Source organism: Lagenorhynchus albirostris, chromosome 14 (genome assembly GCF_949774975.1).
Source record: "Lagenorhynchus albirostris chromosome 14, mLagAlb1.1, whole genome shotgun sequence".
NCBI lineage: Eukaryota > Metazoa > Chordata > Mammalia > Artiodactyla > Delphinidae > Lagenorhynchus > Lagenorhynchus albirostris.
The window spans coordinates 66,747,409-66,766,479 of record NC_083108.1 but is presented as its reverse complement, the minus strand read 5'-3'; the positions used below and the strand labels follow the sequence as shown (position 1 = coordinate 66,766,479).

The 19,071-nt window shown below is 40.4% G+C and overlaps 1 protein-coding gene across 2 annotated transcripts in view; it reads right to left on the bottom strand.

The window, feature by feature from the left end:
• The window catches only part of CHEK2 (checkpoint kinase 2), a 39,416-nt gene extending 20,426 nt beyond the window's left edge, over positions 1–18,990 (bottom strand). Inside the window, exons 1-7 of one of the 2 annotated variants that reach the window (XM_060170696.1) lie at positions 18,935–18,990; positions 17,903–18,087; positions 16,402–16,729; positions 7,762–7,886; positions 7,496–7,643; positions 4,521–4,611; positions 1,777–1,885 (exon numbers count right to left, since the gene is read on the bottom strand). In XM_060170696.1, coding sequence (XP_060026679.1) covers positions 1,777–1,885; positions 4,521–4,611; positions 7,496–7,643; positions 7,762–7,886; positions 16,402–16,723 — 795 coding nt within the window. In that variant the 5' untranslated portion in view covers positions 16,724–16,729; positions 17,903–18,087; positions 18,935–18,990. The remainder of the gene's footprint in view (positions 1–1,776; positions 1,886–4,520; positions 4,612–7,495; positions 7,644–7,761; positions 7,887–16,401; positions 16,730–17,902; positions 18,088–18,934) is intronic. The other variant, XM_060170697.1, reaches the window with a different exon arrangement.
• Between the last annotated feature and the right edge of the window lie 81 nt (positions 18,991–19,071).

Here is a 19,071-nt window from a genome sequence, read left to right as displayed (position 1 = left end):
TGGATGAATTACACAACTCACCTAAAATCACCCTACAAAATGCTTGGCAAATAGTAAGCATTCAATAAGACCAGGCTCTATGCCAAGCTCTTTATTTAAATGGGTCATCTCACGTAAGCCTCATAATCCAAGTGAACTGGGTTCTAAAAGTATCCCAGTTTCACAGATGGAACAACTGAGGCTCAGAGAAAGGAAGCCACTTGCTGCAGTTCCCACAACCAGAAACAAAGTGTGTTTCCACTGTTCTCACACTGACCTGGTAAGCTCTGCCTGTCTCATCAACTGAGGAATTGCTTACATTCATAAAAATGATACAACAAACAAAAACCATAGACAAGAAGGTATTCAATTAAAATGTGTAAAGAAAACATCAAGTCACATTTCTAATAATAGAGCAGACCCAGGTTCCAATTTCAAGTGCAAGCTGAGATATTTACTGAGACTCTAAGGAGAGGAGGCTTCAGGGTAGCGAAGTTGCTCTCCGTTACAATTCCAAAAGGATGACTCGAGTTACTCAACCTCACGGGCTACACCCTCCACAAGCAAAGAGGATATAGAATTACATATTTATGTAAAATGGACTTCAGCGAAGAAACCCAGATGTTTAATTTTAAAAACCTGCCTCTTCCTGTAAGCCGGTAAACTTATTACCAAATCCGGGTGTACTCTGATGATGGAGAGGTCTAAAGAGTCCGATAGGATTTGAAAGATGAAATTAAGAAGTAAAATTGTGCTCCAAGTCATTAAGAATCTGGTAGGTTATTTTCTTCCCCCCAAAATGGGAAACAAATCCAGAATCACAGGGGAAAGATCTATAACAATGTGAACACTGAAAGGAAATTCCTCTTGCTGTGTGAGAATGGCATTGTCTAGGGAGAAAAAAAAAAAGAAATTGATCTTTAAAGAATGTTAGAGTATAATAGCCAGAAACAGCTGGCCACAAAGGAAAACGTGATTAGAGGCTATGTTTTACATTACTTTGTTGGGTCATGTGTTGAAAGACAAATACACTTGGCCACTTCAGCAACGCATAAGCGTGTATTACAGAAAATGTAATAAAATGAATGGTTGCCATATAAAGAGACTATTAAAATAATTTAATTAAGATTTTTAAAAATCTATAAACATGAAGGTATTCATTGCCACGTTATCAGGAAGAGCAAAGAATTAGAAATTACCTAAATGACCTAATTTATCTAAATGATCAACCAGAGAAATGGTTGAATAAATTATGATAAAATTGGTGAAACAGAGACTCGATCATCAAAAAGGATATATTAGGGAAAAGTATATATATTAATGTTTATGTGAAAAAGCAAAATTGTATACACAATATGATCTCAACCATCTAGAAACAGAAATTCATAGGAACAAAGACTAGAAGGAAGGAGAAAACTGAAAACAGCTGTGGGGTTACAGTGGTGGGGATATGGCTGGATTTTTTTTTTTTCCTAATTTCCTTTCATTTATTGTAAAAACAGTCTTGTAACAACTTGGAAGGGGAAAAAAAAGCAAAAACAAGTTCCTGCTATGTGTATTATAATGTATAACCAAATATTTTTGGAACCAAATTATCTATAAGTGTTTAGATTAGTTGAATATACTCAAAAATTTTCAATGTTCTTTGATAAAAATTCTGAGCAATAAATCCTTCCTGACATTGAAAATCACCACTCTAAAATTATTTGGGGAAGGTAAGAAGTGTTAAGAATGACCAAACAAACAAAAAAAAAAAAAAAAAAGAATGACCAAACAGCCACAAACAAGGGTACTTACTGCCTCTCTCTCGGAGCCAATAGCAAACTTCCTTTTGCTGATGATCTTTATGGCTACTTTCTTACACGTCTTCCTCTCGAAAGCTAGCTTCACCTCACCACAGGCGCCACTACAGGGAAAAACACAGCAAGTGACGTGACTGTCAAAATGTTTTTAATCCTGAGACCCACCACTCCTGAACTGGCCTCAACCATTTCGAGTTAAAGACAGCTCATTGTCTCTGTTTTCAGAAACCTCACCAGTGTAAAATGTCAAAGGCATAAGTGAATAGGGACCATCCAGCAACACTGAGTCAGCTCCAAATGCCACTTTTTGAGCTGAGTCATATAGACTTAGGTCTTGCTGTCACCCCAGACTGTGAAACTCTCAGAAAGACACTAAGAACAAATCAGAGAGAAATGATTTATCCCAGGGGCCAGAGAAAGACCAAATACAACCAAGTCCAAGTTAAAAATGAGTGCCTGAAACAAGTAATAGTAAACAGCAACTGCAAATGAATTACTTTCACTGATCCATTTCTCTTCTTTCTTATCCTCTGTCTTCAAAGGAAGTGCGTAAGCAGTTGATGCCATGAATTGCACCCAAAATAAAACCACAATACATAAGAAACCAAAAGTGCACCATGAATCTGCTTGCAGCAAGCTCCTGAAGATTTGCAATTAATTGGGATGCTAAAATGGAGGAGGACTGCTACCCAGGATGACACCCAGTACAGTTAATCAAGCATCAGTCACCCATTACCTGCCGCAAGTAGACTTTTCTAACCACTGTGGGTTGGGGGATGGGGTGAGGGGGTGGCCGAGACATCTTTTTTACTATGTATTGTGTATATACATAACAAAATTTGCCACTGTGATCATTCTTTTTTGTCAATCCTATTAACATGAACAAAAATCGCGTTTTATTTTTTTTGTTTTTGTTTTGTGGGGTTTTTTTTTGCTTTATCTTAAAGATTCTTTTTTTTTTTATTGGTGTATAGTTGCTTTACATGCCATTATAATCATTTTAAAGTGTACAATTCAGTGGCATTAAGTACATCCACAATGTTGTGCAGCCACCACCTCTATCCAGTTCTGGAAATTTTTCATCAGCACAAATGGAAACCCCAAACCCATTAAGTGTTCACTCTCCTTTTTCCCTGCCCCCAGCCCCTGGCAACCTCTAATCTGCTTTCTCTCTCTATGGATTTGCCTGCTCAGAATATCTCGCATCAGTGGAATCATACACTATGTGGTCTTTTGTGTCTGACTTCTTTCACTTGGAATGTTTTGAAGGTTCACCCATGCTGTAGCATGTATCAGTATTCCATTCCTTTTTATAGCTAAATAATAGCCCATTTTATAGATATATCACATTTTGTGTATCCATTCTTTTGTTGATGGACACTTAGGTTGTTCCCACCTTTTCGCTACTGTGAATAGAGCTGCAGTGAACTGTCCCTGCACAAGTTTTTGTTGAACATCTGTTTTCAATCTGGGGGGTATATACCTAACAAGGGGAATTACTGCGTCATATGGTAATTGTTTAACTTTTTGAGAAAACATCAAACTATTTCCCACAGTGGCTGCACCATTTTACATTCCCAACAGCAGTGCATAAGGGTGCCAATTTCTCCGCATCCTCACAAACACATGTCACTTTCCATCTCTTTATTATGGCCATCCTAATGGGTGTGAAGCAGCATCTCATTGTGGTTTTGATTTGCACTTCCCTAATGACTAATGATGCTGAGTATCTTCTCAAGTGGTTTTTGGCCATTTCTGTATCTTCTTTGGAGAAATGTCCTTTGCCCATTTTTAAATTGGGTTACCTTTTTGTTGTTGAGTTGTAAAAGTTCTTTATTCTAAATACTAGATTCTTATCAGATATATCATTTGCAGTATTTTCTCTCATTTTATGGCTTGCGTTTCACTCTCTTGATAGTGTCTTTTGAGGCAAAAGTTTTAAAATTTGACGAAGTCTAATTTTTCTATTTTTTTCTTTCGTTGCTTGCGCTTTCGGTGCCGTTTAAGAAACCACTGCTGGGACGTCCCTGGTGGTGCAGTGGTTAAGAATCCGCCTGCCAATGCAGGGGACATGGTTTGGAGCCCTGGCCTGGGAAGATCCCACATGCTGCAGAGCAACTAAGCCCATGCGCCACAACTACTGAGCCTGCGTTCTAGAGCCCGTGAGCCACAACTACTGAGCCCACAGGACACAACTACTGAAGCCCTCACACCTAGAGCCCGTGCTCCTCAATAAGAGAAGCCACCTCAATGAGAAGCCCACACACCGCAATGAAGAGCAGCACCCCCTTGCCGCAACTAGAGAAAGCCTGTGTGCAGCAACAAAGACCCAACGCAGACAAAGATAAGATAAAATTAAAAAAAAAAAAAAAAAGAAATGCAGTAAATGTTTCTTTATGGAAGGTAATGAAAATGTTCTAAAATTGATTGTGGTAAAGGCTTCACAGCTCTGTGAATATACTAAAAACCACTGAACTGTATATTTTTTAATGGGTGAATTGTATGGTATGCAAGTTATATCTCAATAAAACTGCTTTTAAAAAGTTATCACCAATAAAATTTATAAAGAAAAACTACTCAACTGATCATTATAAGTCAATAACATATCTATCACAAATAAGTACCCTACAAATGTTATGAATACATGATGAATGCCATAAAACCAGGAACAAAAAACTAACCAATGACAAAAGTTTAGAAAGAAATTAAGTGCAAGTTCCATAAGAAAAAAAAAATTACCTTCCAAGAGTTTTGGACATGATGTATTCGTCTCTTAATTCCTTGGGATAAACTGACTGATCATCTACAGTCAGATCAAAAAATACAAAAACTAAGGAAAAAATGGCAGAAATAGGTCTCATTAATCCATTTGATAAAGAAAAGATAAATGGTCCTATAACTTAGTAAACATATGGAATATAAGACAATCGTTCTTAATTCCATTTAACATCTAACACCAAAGAAATCATTTAGCTAGGCTAATGCATGTCGTGAAACCCTTGAAAAATGATGACAGACAAGCTTCATTCCACAATGGAAACACACAGCATCATTCTCACTATAATGCAGGAAACTCATACATAAATGCTATTCTTATTCTTTGACCTCAGAACAGTTATCAATTGCTCAGGCAAAAGGCAATTAGTTTGAATCTAGAAAATATGTTCTAGGCAAGTAAATATCCCAAAAGAATCAAGCCAGAGGTCACATACTAGTATTATCTTCTCTCAACCATTGCTACCTTTACCTAGCTGGTATTTTATAGTGCAAGCCACCTTGAACTTACTTGTAAAATTAACTAAATAACACTTTCCAAAAAAATCCCCTTTATTTCTTCATTATTCGGCCTGTAACTCAGAAAAAGAAAACCAAAAAACTGCTCATTTCATAATTTAACCATCCATTGGGCCAAACCTGCAATCAGTTATCAAACATTCCAGTTCTACAAAGTGGTAAATTTTCTACTGCCTATAATATCTGGAAAGAGTGAAATTTGTTAAGACCCTTGAGTTTCTCAGATTTCAGGTGATGGGTCTTGACCTCCCTGGAGTAACCTAGAGATCCAGTCTCTGGCATTTAAATCTGAACCAGCTCAGCATGCTTCAATCCAGGCTGGTCCCCAAAGGCAGACAGCTGCCTAATGAATGAGACCTGCTGGCTACCTAGGATACAACCGTTCCTCCCTGTTTATTGATACTGATGAACCCAGATGTTACAGTGACACTTGAGAATCAGGGAATTTGAGGGGCTCTGGAGATGTATTTTCCCAAGTGTCGAGGTCTACTTCAGGGGCTGTAAACTCAGTTGCCTACACAAGCCAGGAAGGTCATACACACAGGTAAGGCTGGAGTGAGTGTAAGATATGGAGCAGTGGAGACTTGAACAGGAAAACATCATCCATCTAAAGGAGGAAGTCTCTACTTAGCACCTGCAAATCCTCAAATTAGGGATAATATGCTCAAGTATGGCCAGATATTCCATCTTCTCAAAGAAAACTGGATTTTCATATTAAAGCACAAAACATCAGCAAAGACCTAAAAGAATGTCAATAGGCTGAATCAGTCTGCAGAGTACCAGTTTTGTTTTGTTTTGTTTTGTTTTTGTGGTACACAGGCCTCTCACTGTTGTGGCCTCTCCCATTGTGGAGCACAGGCTCCGGACACGCAGGCTCAGCGGCCATGGCTCACGGGCCCAGCCACTCCACGGCATGTGGGATCTTCCCGGACCGGGGCACGAACCCATGTCCCCTGCATCGGCAGGTGGACTCTCAACCACTGCGCCACCAGGGAAGCCCCAGAGTACCAGTTTGATCGATTTCCATCACGGCCAGCTTCAGATCACATAACACTTTTGTTCAAATAAGAAAAGGTGCCCTTCAGATAGAACAATTAGAAAAAGATGGCACACCACTTGTCAAGTAGAGGACAGGCCACATTTCAGCAACCAGTTGCCCACCTCAACCAGGTGCTCACAAACAGCAAAAGCCTGTGCAGCTGTCCTGGCTATAATTATCAGACAGGAAATAAAAGTTAGAAAACAGGAGAAACTAAGGCAATCATAAAATGTACTACAGGATGTCCAGAATAGCCATAATTCTGAGATGCCAGTCTGAAGACTGGTTGCATGAGAATCACCTGGGCAGGATTTTTTAAATCCCTGGAACTAGTGGATCAGGATTTATAGGACAGTGCCTCTGGGAATCTATATTTTTAAGGTGTTATCCACACAAACACATACCATTCCAAGCCGCTCAACTCTCAGATAGTTTTGGGAAGTTGTGAGTTTTTTTTCAAATTAAAGAAACGAGACTATTCCTCGTGTCCAAGATTTCAAAATCACTGTGAGCTATATTTAATTCTGTAGGTTGTTTTTATTCACACCAAATGACAACTGTTCATTTTAGATGTGATATTCATGAAGTTTTAGGAATAAATGCTTATAAAATACTACCCGATAATGATGATAAACATCTCCACTTTCAAAGGATAACCACGTCATATTTAAGAAGGTGGAAGGTCTAAATTGAGATTGTTACAGAAAAACCCATAGCCTAATGCCGGGTTATATATAATAGTTCAATAAATATATGCAGAAATTAATGACCGAAAGGAATAAAGAAAGGGAAGAATAAGGAAGGAAGAGAAGAAGAGGGGGAAGGGATGAACTAATGGCCTAAAATAACAACTCATAGATAAGCTAAGACAGATGTGATAAAAGTGAATCAATTAATGAATGATAACTAAGCAAAATGATAATTTAAAGCATATGGCTTTAAATAAAACTAATCAAACCAATTAAACCTTAGAAAATCTGTCTTGATAGAACTTTTGATTGTTAAAAAATGCAACTAGGGGGCTTCCCTGGTGGCACAGTGGTTGAGAGTCCGCCTGCCGATGCAGGGGACACGGGTTCATGGCCCAGTCCGGGAAGATCCCACATGCCGTGGAGTGACTGGGCCCGTGAGCCATGGCTGCTGAGCCTGCGCGTCCAGAGCCTGCACATCTGGAGACTGTGCTCCGCAACGGGAGAGGCCACAGCAGTGAGAAGCCCGTGTATTGGAAAAAAAAAAAAAAAATGCAACTAGGATTGAGGTGAATCTTGAATAATAACCTACTTACTTTATGTACCTAACCATACTCTGAAAAGGACACAATGTCATTTTTCCTTTTATACAGGAAGAAAAAATTCCAGTAACCAGAAGACAATAATATTACCTTTATTATTCCATACTGAAAGTGCAATTTCAGAATTGTTATTCAAAGGAAGGCGTCTTCCTTTCCCTACAAGATCTTTATTTACAAAGGTTCCATTCCCACTGTGATCTTCTATGTAGGCGATGTAAGAGTTTTTAGGACCCATTTCCTAAAACAGAAAACATTTTATTTCAAAGTTTTACTGGTGGAGTGTTTCAGTGGGGAGACAACTAAGAGTGATGTCTAGATGACCAGTTCTCCCAAATGTATGGATATTTGCCACCTACTCTGAAGATCCGAAAGTGCTTCTTGCTGTAAGTCCGGTATTTATCGGTTCTTTTCAGCAGGGGTTCATCAAAGCAGTATTCACAGTTTCTATCTCTCCCAAACCAGTAGCTGTCGTTAACACACTCTGTAACACAAAAGCACACCCCAGAGGGCTGTTGAATTTCATGTATCAAACACCTTTAAAAACTGTTCATTAAATCTGCTTGTAGGAAAATAGCCTAAGAAGGCAATCAAAATTATAGATTTGTCCATCAAGATTTTATAAGACTCAAAATCAGTGGGGAGAAAAAACCAAATATTTCCAACGAGTTTAACAAATTATGGTTTATACATAGCCATGAAATGTAAGCAGTCATTAAAATTCTCAAATAATTTTTAATGACTTGGAAAAATACTTATGATATAATAATAACTTCCTACTTATTACTCTCCTGAGGCTTCCCATCATACTTAGTATGAAATCTACACTCCGCATGGCAGGCTAGATGCTCAGGATCTGGCCCCTGCCCCCCTCCCAACTTCACCTTGTACCTCTCCCCTTGATCTCTACACTCAGCTCCACTGGCCTCCTTCCACTGCCCCAAATATGCTGGGTTCAACCTCCCTTGTGGCCTTTGAATTCTTCATTCCCAGTGATTTGAATGGCCATCTTGCCTTTTGTGTCTGCAAATTATCATCTTCCACTCAGCTTTCTGTATAAGCACACTCCCAGCTCACCACCCACTCACCATAATCACAAGAGCCTGTTCTGCTTCCCTCTATAACTGAAAATTATCTTGATTATTTGTATATTGTCTCCTGGCATCCCCCTATTAGAACAAATTCCAGAAGGGCAGCCTTGAGTCTCTTGTTTACGAATACAGCTCCAGCACCTAGGACAATGCTTATGGTAGGCAAGCAAAATGTTCACGGAAAGACAGACTAGGGAAAATATTACCAACTCATGCCACAATCAAAGGACTATTTCCCTAATATCTGTAAAGTTGATGGAAACAAACCAAATGTCCTACAATGGATGAATGGATAAACAAATTGTGATATCACAAATTGTGATATTTACATACAATGGACTATTTTTCACCCATAAAAAGGAATAAAGCTAAAACTCATACATCTACAACATGGATGAACCTTGAAAACATTATGCTAAGTGAAAGAAGCCAGACACAAAATGCCACAGACTGTATGACTGTATTTATATGAAATATCCAGAATAGTTAAATCCATAGATATGAAATGCAGATTGGCGGTTGCCAGGGGCAGAGGAGGAAGAGATGGGGAGTAACTGCTTAATGGATATAGGGTTTCATTTTGGAGTAAAGGAAATATTTCAGAACTGGACAGAAGTGGTGGTTGCACAATGTTGTGAATGTACTAAAGGTCACTGACCTGTTCACATTAAAATCGTTAATTTTAGGGACTTCCCTGGTGGTGCAATGGTTAGGAATCTGCCCGCCAATGCAGGGGACATGGGTTCGATCCCTGGTCTGGGAAGATCCCACATGCCATGGAGTAACCAAGCCCATGCACCATAACTACTGAGCCTGTGCTCTAGAGCCCACAAGCCACAACTACTGAGCCTGCGTGTCACAACTACTGAAGCCTGCGCGCCTAGAGCCTGTGCGCTGCAACAAGAGACGCCACTGCAATGAGAAGCCTGCGCACCGCAGCAAAAAGTAGCCCCCACTCGTCGCAACTAGAGAAAGCCCACACACAGCAACAAAGACCCAATGCAGCCATAAATAAATAAATAAATAAGTTTTTTAAATGGTTAATTTTATGTTATGTGAATTTCACCTCAATTCCTTAGTTATATGTGCACACACCCATTGGTCCAGAAATCCCACTTCTAGGAATTTATCCTACAGACAGAATCATATGTATTACGAAAGGACATAAGGACATATGTACAAGGTTATTCACTATAGCATTATTCCTTTTTTTTTATAAATTTATTTATCTATTTATTTATTTTTGGCTGCATTGGGTCTTCATTGCTGCGAACGGGCTTTCTCTAGATGCGGTGAGCGGGGGCTACTCTTCGTTGCGGTGTGTGGGCTTCCCATTGTGGTGGCTTCTCTTGTTGCGGAGTATGGGCTCTAGGCGTGCGGGCTTCAGTAGTTGTGGCTCCTGGGCTCTAGAGCACAGGCTTAGTTGCTCCGCAGCATGTGGGATCTTCCCGGACCAGGGATTGAACCCATGACCCCTGCATTGGCAGGCAGATTCTTAACCACTGTGCCACCAGGGGAGCCTATAGCATTACTCTTATAGCAACAACTTTAATGTCCATTAGTAAAGGGCTAGTTCAATAAATTTATATATCTACAAAAGAAATGGGGATCTTTACATTCTGATAGAAGAATGTCTAAGATACATTGTTAAACATAAACAACAGGTTACAACCAGTGTGTTGTAAATTACAGTTGGTATAAATAATAAAGGGGGGAAAAGAACACATAGATACTTAGTTGCTTATATGTGCACCAAATATTTCTGGAAGGCTACATAAGAAATCAGCAATCCTGGGAGGTAGTTGGGGGAAAGACAGAAATTGGATGAAGGCCTTGCACCTGTTTTCAATTTTGCACCTAATGCAAATATAACCTCTTCAAAAAGTTAAATTAATCGCTTAAAGAGTTTGCAGTCTGGTTGGGAGACAAACAGGGAAGCAACAACAATACAGCAGGTAGACTCTCGAGGGAAAGCACAGATGCAAGGCTGTGGCAACTCTGCCTGGGACTATCAAAAAGGCTTCATGAGGCAAGACAGGAAGGATAGATTGAACAGCCCTTTGGAAGGCAACATGGCAGTACCCATTACAAGGTAAAGCCATGCCCATTCTATGATCCAGCAACTCAACACAGGCTCTACCCTAGAGAGACATTTGTCCAAATGACCAAGGAGACAAGGACATTCATTGCAGTCTTGCTTGCAGGAATAAACACTGGCAACAACCTAAGCATCTATTAACAGGGAAAGGTATAAATGAACCATGGTATTTCTACTAGAAACCAGGAGCTTCTGGGACAGTTGAGAAGGAAAGGCATGGAGATTTTGTCAGGACACCAACAGTCCAGGGAGGATGGACAGAGAGTGGAAGGGGAGGCTGCCCATGGAAGAGCCTGCTCTGACCTTGGCTCATTAGAGGAGCCATCAGGAAAGATGTGTGGAGGAGGGCAGGGACAGCAAGGCAGGAGGCAAAGGGACCAAAACTCTCAGTGAGGCAATTAGGAGTAAGAACCCCAGGAAGATGGGCCCCTTCTCCTAGTAGTGAAGAATGGGGCACAGTTGAGATGGTGACAGGAGAGAGGAACATCACAAACAAGACAAGGATGTCTGCTCTTAAAACTTCTATTCTGGGGCTTCCCTGGTGGCGCAGTGACTGAGAGTCCGCCTGCCGATGCAGGGGACACGGGTTCGTGCCCCAGTCTGGGAAGATCCCACATGCCGCGGAGCGGCTGGGCCCGTGAGCCATGGCCGCTGAGCCTGCGCGTCCGGAGCCTGTGCTCCGCAACGGGAGAGGCCACAACAGTGAGAGGCCCGCATACCACAAAAAAAAAAAAAAACACTTCTATTCCATGTAAGAGATTCAAGCCAGGACAGTTAACAGAGGGAGGGAGAGGGAGATGAAAAGCCAAGGCATCCATATTGGAAAGGAAGAAGCAGATCTATCTAATCCTATTCACAAACGACATAATCTTATATGTAGAAAATCCTAAGGAACCCACTAAAAAAGATTAGCCCAAATAAACAAGTTCAGCAACATTACAGGATACAAGATCAATATTCAAAAACCACTTGTATTTCTACACACTAGCAATGGACAACCTAAAATGAAATTAAGAAAATAATTCCATTTACAATAGCATAAAAAGAATAAAATACTTGGGAATAAATTTAACAAAAGAAGCGCGAATCTTATACTCTAAAAGCTACAAAACATTGTTGGAAAAAATCTGAAAGACCTATGTAAATGTGCATGGATTGGAAGACTTAATGTTGTTAAGATGGCAAAACTCCCATACTATACACAATTCCTATCAAAATCCCAGCTGCCTTCTTTGCAGAAATTAACAAGCTCAAACTAAAATTCCTATAAAAAAGCAAGGACCCGGAATAGCAAAACAATCTTGAAAATGAAGTACAAAGGGCTTACTTACATTTTGCAGTTTCAAAACTTACTACAGGACTTCCCTGGTGGCACAGTGGTCAAGAATCCACCTGCCAATGCAGTGGACACAGGTTCAAGCCCTGATCCAGGAAGATCCCACATGCTGTGAAGCACTAAGCCCATGTGCCACAACTACTGAGCCTGCACTCTAGAGCCCACGAGCCACAACTACTGAGCCCGTGTGCCACAGTTACTGAAGCCCACGTACCTAGAGCCTGTGCTCCGCAACAAGAGAAGCTACCACAATGAGAAGCACGCGATGAAGAGTAGCAATGAAGAGTAGCCCCCACTCACTGCAACTAGAGAAAGCCCACGCGCAGCAACAAAGACCCAATGCAGCCAAAAATAAATAAATAAATAAAAATTTAAAAACTTACTACAAAGCTATCATAATCAAGACAGTGTGGGGGCTTCCCTGATGGCGCAGTGGTTGAGAATCTGCCTGCTAATGCAGGGGACACGGGTTTGAGCCCTGGTGTGGGAGGATCCCACATGCTGCGGAGCAACTAGGCCCGTGAGCCACAACTACTGAGCCTGCGCGTCTGGAGCTTGTGCTCCGCAACAAGAGAGGCTGCGAGAGTGAGAGGCCTGCGCACCGCAATGAAGAGTGGACCCCGCTTGCCACAACTAGAGAAAGCCCTCGCATAGAAACGAAGACCCAACACAGCAAAAATAAATTAATTAATTAATAAACTCCTACCCCCAACATCTAAAAAAAAAAAAAGATTAAAAAAAAAAGACAGTGTGGTACTAGTGAAAGGTTAGGCATACAGATCAATGGAAAAAAATTAAGAGACAGAAAATAAATCACATTTACAGTCAACTGTAATTGACTGTAATAATAATAATCAGTCAACTGATTTTCAACAAGGTGCCAACACAATTCATTGGGGAAAAAATAGTCTTTTCAAATGGTGCTAGGACAAGTGGATATCTACATGTAAAATAATCTAGTTGGAACTTACCTCACACCATATGCAAAAAGCAACTAAAAGAGAATCAAAGATTAATTGCAGGAACTAAAACTATAAGAAGAAAAAATGGTGATAAGGCTTTGTAACCTTGGGTTAAGCAATTCTGTCTAGATATGACCCCAAAGCACAAGAAACGAAAGAAAAAATATAAAAATTGGACATAATTAAAATTTAAAATGTGTGTGAATCAAAGAACATCATCAAGAAAGTGAAAAGAAGTGAATGGGGGAAAATATTTGCAAAACACATATCTAGTAAGGGATTTATATCTACCATATAAAAAAGGACACTTACAACTCAATAATAAGACAAACAATCCAATTTTAAAATGAGCAAAGATGGGGATATATGTTTATGTATAGCTGATTCACTTTGTTATAAAGCAGAAACTAACACACCACTGTAAAGCAATTGTACTCTAATAAAGATTTTTAAAAAAGTAAAATAAAAATGAGCAAAGGATATGAATAGACATTTCTCCAAATACGTAAAAATGACCAATAAGCACATGAAAAGATGTTTAACATCATTAGAGCCATCAGGGAAATGTAAAACAAAATCACAATGAGATACCACTTCACACCTACTACGATGATGAAAATCAAAAGACAAATATTAAGTGGTGGCGAAATGTGGAGAAATTAGAACCCTCATACATTAGTAGTGGGAATATGGAATAGTGCAGCTGCTGTGGAAAACAGTTTGGTGGTTTCTTAAAAACTTAAACATGTTATCCAGCAATTCCACTCCTAGGCACTAAATACCCCCCAAAAAATTGAAAACAGAGACTCAAACAGATACTTGTCACAAATATTCATAGCAGCATTTTTCAAAATGGCCAAAAGGTCCAAATGTCCATCAACAGAAGGGATAAAGAAAATGTGATATATTTATACAATATTCAGATATATTATTCAGACATAAAAAGAAACAAAGTTCTGATACATGATACAACATGAATGAACTTTGAAAATATTATGCTACATGAAAGAAGCCAGATACAAGAGGACAAATATTATGATTTCACTTAAACAAAATATCTAGAATAGGTAAATTCAAAGACAGAGAAAATAGGTTAGAAATTACCAAAAGAACTCAATGGGGAAAGGATAATCTCTTCAATAAATGGTACTGGGAAAACTGAATAACCACATGCAGAAGAATGAAATTGGACCCCTATCTTACACCACTCACAAAAATTAATTTGAAATCGATTAAGGACTTAAACAGAAGAAGTGAAACCGTAAAACTAGAAGAAAGCAAATGGTAATTATGTGATGTGAAGGAGGTGTTAGCTAAGGCTATGGTGGAGATCATTTGCAATATATAAGTGTATCAAACTGTACACCTTAAACTTACACAATGTTATATATGTCTCAATAAAGCTAGGGGGGAAAAGAAATTACCAGAGGAAAAAATTTTGGAAATAGATAATGGTGATGGTTGCACAACATTGTGAAAGTACTAATGCCAATGGACTGCATACTTAATGGTTAAAATGACAAAATTTTATGTTATATATATTTTATCACAATGAAAAGAAGTAAACATTAAAAAATACTAAGGAATAAAGTTTTTAAAGTGCAAGACTTGTACCCTGAAAACTACAAAACACTGTTGAAAGAAATTAAAGAAGACCTAAATAAATGAAAGTTACCCCATGTTCACAGATTGGAAGACTTAATACAGTTAAGATGGGAATATTACCCATATTGATCTACAGATTTAATTCCAGCTGCCTTCTTTGCAGGAAGTGACAAGCTTATCTTAAAATTCCTATGGAAAAGTAAAGAACCATAGTAGTCAAAATAATCTTGAAAAAGAACAAATCAGGACTCACTCTGGATTTCAAAATTTACTACAAAGCTACAGTAATCAAGATTTTGTGGTACTAGCATAAGGACAGACACATAGATCCATGGAACAGAACTGAAAATCCAGAATTAAACCCCACATTTATGGTCAAATGATCTTTAATGAGGGTGTCAAGACCATTCAAGGGGGAAAGAGTAGTCTCTTCAAGAAATAGTGATCGGGGGGCTTCCCTGGTGGCGCAATGGTTAAGAATCCACCTGCCAATGCAGGGGACACGGGTTCGAACCCTAGCCCGGGAAGATCCCACATGCCGCGGAGCAGCTAAGCCCGTGCATCACAACTACTGAGCCTGCGCTCTACAGCCTGCGAGCCACAACTACTGAGCCCGCACTCTAGAGCCCACGTGCTACAACTACTGAAGCCCTCATGCCTAGAGCCCATGCTCCACAACAAGAGAAGCCACGGTGATGAGAAGCCCATGCACCACAACGAGGAGTAGCCACCACTCACCACAACTAGAGAAAGCCCACGTGCAGCAACAAAGACCCAACACAGCCAAAAATAAATAAATTTATAAAAAAGAAAAAAGAAATAGTGCTCGGACAACTGTACCTTCCCATGCCAAAGGATGAATTTGGACAATACTCATATCATGTACAAAAATCAACTCAAAAGGGATAAGAGCTAAAACTGTAAATTATTTAGAAGAAAATATAGGTGTGAATCAATAACAAATAATAACAATAAAATATTATAGCTTCTCTTTATTGAGCAATTACTTTATGTTGGTCTCCCTAACAAGCTCTTTGTGTATGTAATCTTAAGTTTAAAGGAGATACACCCAACTTCACCCTAACTCACCATTTCTGTGTCCCACTCACCATACATCAGCCCTAAGCCTAGCTTAAATATATAGCTTAAATGAGTAAAAATTAGCTTCAAATGCTTACTTCTAAATTTAAAGTTGTATGTATGAATATTGCTATATTATTTCTCCATTTTTTACTTTTTTTTCCAAGTCATCAAAGTTGCACGTGACATAAAAGGGAAGGGTGAGTGACAAGATACAAAATGGTACATTCATTTCTTTACATTATTATTTTCTATTCCATTAATGTCAAGTTCTTTTTTTTTTTTTTTTGTAATGAAGAGGTCATTTTAATTCAAAACAGAGGAAAAATGCTACTTAAAACATACCGAGAGCAAAGCCTTACTGTTGGAACCAGGTGTCAGAGAGGATGAGTATATTTAAACAGCAAGGTTGGCTATTTGAGATAAAAATAAGTAACAGGGAGTCAACAAATAACCTTCCCCATTCTGAAACTGTAAAACTGATTCTCTGAAACTGCTGCACCACCAGCAGGAGTTAAGTGGTGAAGTTTCTGTGATTAGATGACAAATGTTTGCAAGCTTGCATGAATCAGCGTTTTTCTAGGGAAAAGATCCACAACCCTCTTCAGATGGACAACACATGGCAGACGCCCAATTAATGTTTGTTGAAAGTATAAATGAAGGGGCTCTACAGCAAGTAAGAGCCTGTGCACAACCCAAAACTGCTTCCTTGGTTCCATCTTTCATCACCTTCAAACTCCAGAATCACTCCAGGAGTGTCTTGAGCTGTCTGTTGCAACAACTTTCTAAAACTGTTTTTCTGAACAAAATATTACAAAGGGTCTTACCGAGATTAGAGAATCCATCCTGAAGGGCCCATAATCGAGCCCAAGGGGCAGGGACAGGCTCCTCGGGTTCTTGGTCCTCGGGAATAGAATAGAGTTCCTGCGTGGACACTGTGTCTAAGGAGCTCAGCGTACCCGAGCTGGAGTGAGAGGACTGGCTGGACGTGGGCACCGTGCTGGTGGAGGAGCTGGACGTGCCCTGGGACTGTGAAGAGGAGCTGTGTGGCTGTGAGGAGGGACCGTGGGACTGCGAGAAGCCACCTTGGGACTGTGGGGAGGCACTGCCATGCGGCTGATGACACTCCACATCCGTCTCCCGAGACATCACCACCTCAAAAATAAGTGTCCAACAGTAAGGTGAATTTCAAGGAACAAGACATCGTAAAGGTCAAGAGTAAAGGATGGGTATATTACAACAGCCAAAAAAAAAAAAGATCCAGGATACGCATGCTCTGCAAAAATTAAAATTCTAGGGCTTCCCTGGTGGCGCAGTGGTTGGGAGTCCGCCTGCCGATGCAGGGGACATGGGTTCGTGCCCCGGTCCGCGAGGATCCCACATGCCGCGAAGCAGCTGGGCCCGTGAGCCATGCCGGCTGAGCCTGCGCATCCGGAGCCTGTGCTCCGCGGCGGGAGAGGCCACAGCAGTGAGAGGCCCGCGTACCACAAAAAAAAAAAATTAAAATTCTAAGAGTTTAGACCTATCATTCTTCTGGGCTGACCTTTTCATCACATCATTTTCACCTGATAAGTTTTTGTGTGACAGCCACAACCACAGAGGACAGAAAAAAAGAAATTATTTGAAGGCTGTAAACAAGTAAAAAGCAATGAAACTGAATTGGGGAGGGCGAGAGACTCATAACAGCTTACACCCACCCAATTTTTTAAAATTAAAAATGGAACCTAAAATGTATTCGTTAATACAATCAACACTACACTTAAACTTCATATGTATTTTTGAAAAAGAAAGAAAGGGAAGAGTCAGGTGGTTTAGCATAGACTAAGAGAAACTCTACAGAAATTCGCTGCATCACCCCAGGGGTGGCTATTTTATACATAAAATGTCACTGTTGCCTCCTCTCCCCCAAACCAGCTCCTGGAGGGTAGGACCCAAGTTCATTCTAGATTCCTTTGACTCCAAACTAAGAGCTGGGCCACTTAAAGAGGCGAAACACAAAGCCTGCTCTAAACAACTCCACCTAACCCTTTGTGATGCTAATTAACTATGGGGCTCACCTTTTCAGCATCCTAAATGGCCTCCCAGCCCAACAGAAGCCTGAAGAAAACCATTTTGAGACACAGAAGACCATAACAGAGGTTCCCACCCCAGCTTTATAATTAATTTGATAGACAGTTAAACTCCAATAACAGAACCTACAGTAAAGTCAAAGTAACTTTCAATCTCTAACTTTAAATCCCTAATCTGATTAAAAAAAAAAAAGTGCTTTCTCTCCTGAATCCCACACTCAGGCTACCCCTCAAGGATAATATAGTAAACATGACTCACACTGATTATTGCATTTACACAGCTTTCCAGATGCAAAGGTCCTGATGAGTTTTCCTGTAAGCACACCAGGGAGGTAGGTGTTGCCAGAGCTAGGTCCGCCACTTCAGGACCTGCTGCTCTAATACCACCTCAGCCGAGCTGTGTCCTCCTGCAGCTTCTTGAGCAAGACTTCTCTGCCCTGAAAACTGGCAAAAGACAGTGTGTCAAAAGGTAGCTGCTATCATCGTTCATGATAAGAAGGGTCCACCAGACCAGAACTACATTGGCCTCTGCCATGAGGAAAAAGCATAGTGGAGAGGTTATAAGCAAACAGATCTGGAGTCGAGTCAGATGTCTAAGTCAACTCTTTGCACGACCTTTACGTAGATCGCAACCTCTCTGAACCCAGAAAAGTAGATAGAGCTTGCGAATCAAATGAGATGATGCATCAACGTTCCTCCCCCCACCCCTCGGTAATGCTTGATAACTGGGAATTCCAGGCCCAAAGAATCTGAAAGCAGGAAAAGGCCTTACAAGTGCAACAGTTTTTTTTTTCCAATAGAGAAACTGAGTCCCAAGGAAGACTGGTGCCCTCCTACCCTACCCTCGCCACCCCATCCCCCACACTTCCTTAGGGACACTCGCAGAGCATCTTCCTACACAAGTCGGTGTGTTTCCAGTTCCTGCAGCGCCTTGCAGCTAAGAATGGGTTCTTAGTAAGCATTTTCCAGATTGAACCTAAATATGGAAATAATTACTAACACCTATAAAACTCTCTACAGAGCAACTTCGCTCTCATTTTGAAGGGGACAACTTTGTTCTTTCTTATCCTTTACGTCTGGGCCAGTTTCAGCTTTAAAGTTACAAGGGAAGTGACCTTCACCTCGAAATTTATCTACAAAGAAGGAAGAGAGTCGTCCACGCATTCCTCTCCCCCTTCCCAAGCTCAAACACAGTACAAAACGGAAGCTCGGGAAATTCAGCTCGCAAAAAGACCCTGAGGACAGGATTCGAACCCCTCAGTACCCAAGAGAAGTTCCCACTATGACTCACCGCGAGCCCACCTAGCACCGCACACTCTGAGCAGCCGTAGCCAGCGGAGTGGCGCTAAACCCGCTGATACAAACTCCACCCTCAGCCAATCAAAACACCCCTCCGCCCCCGCCGGACCAATGACAAACAGCGGATGT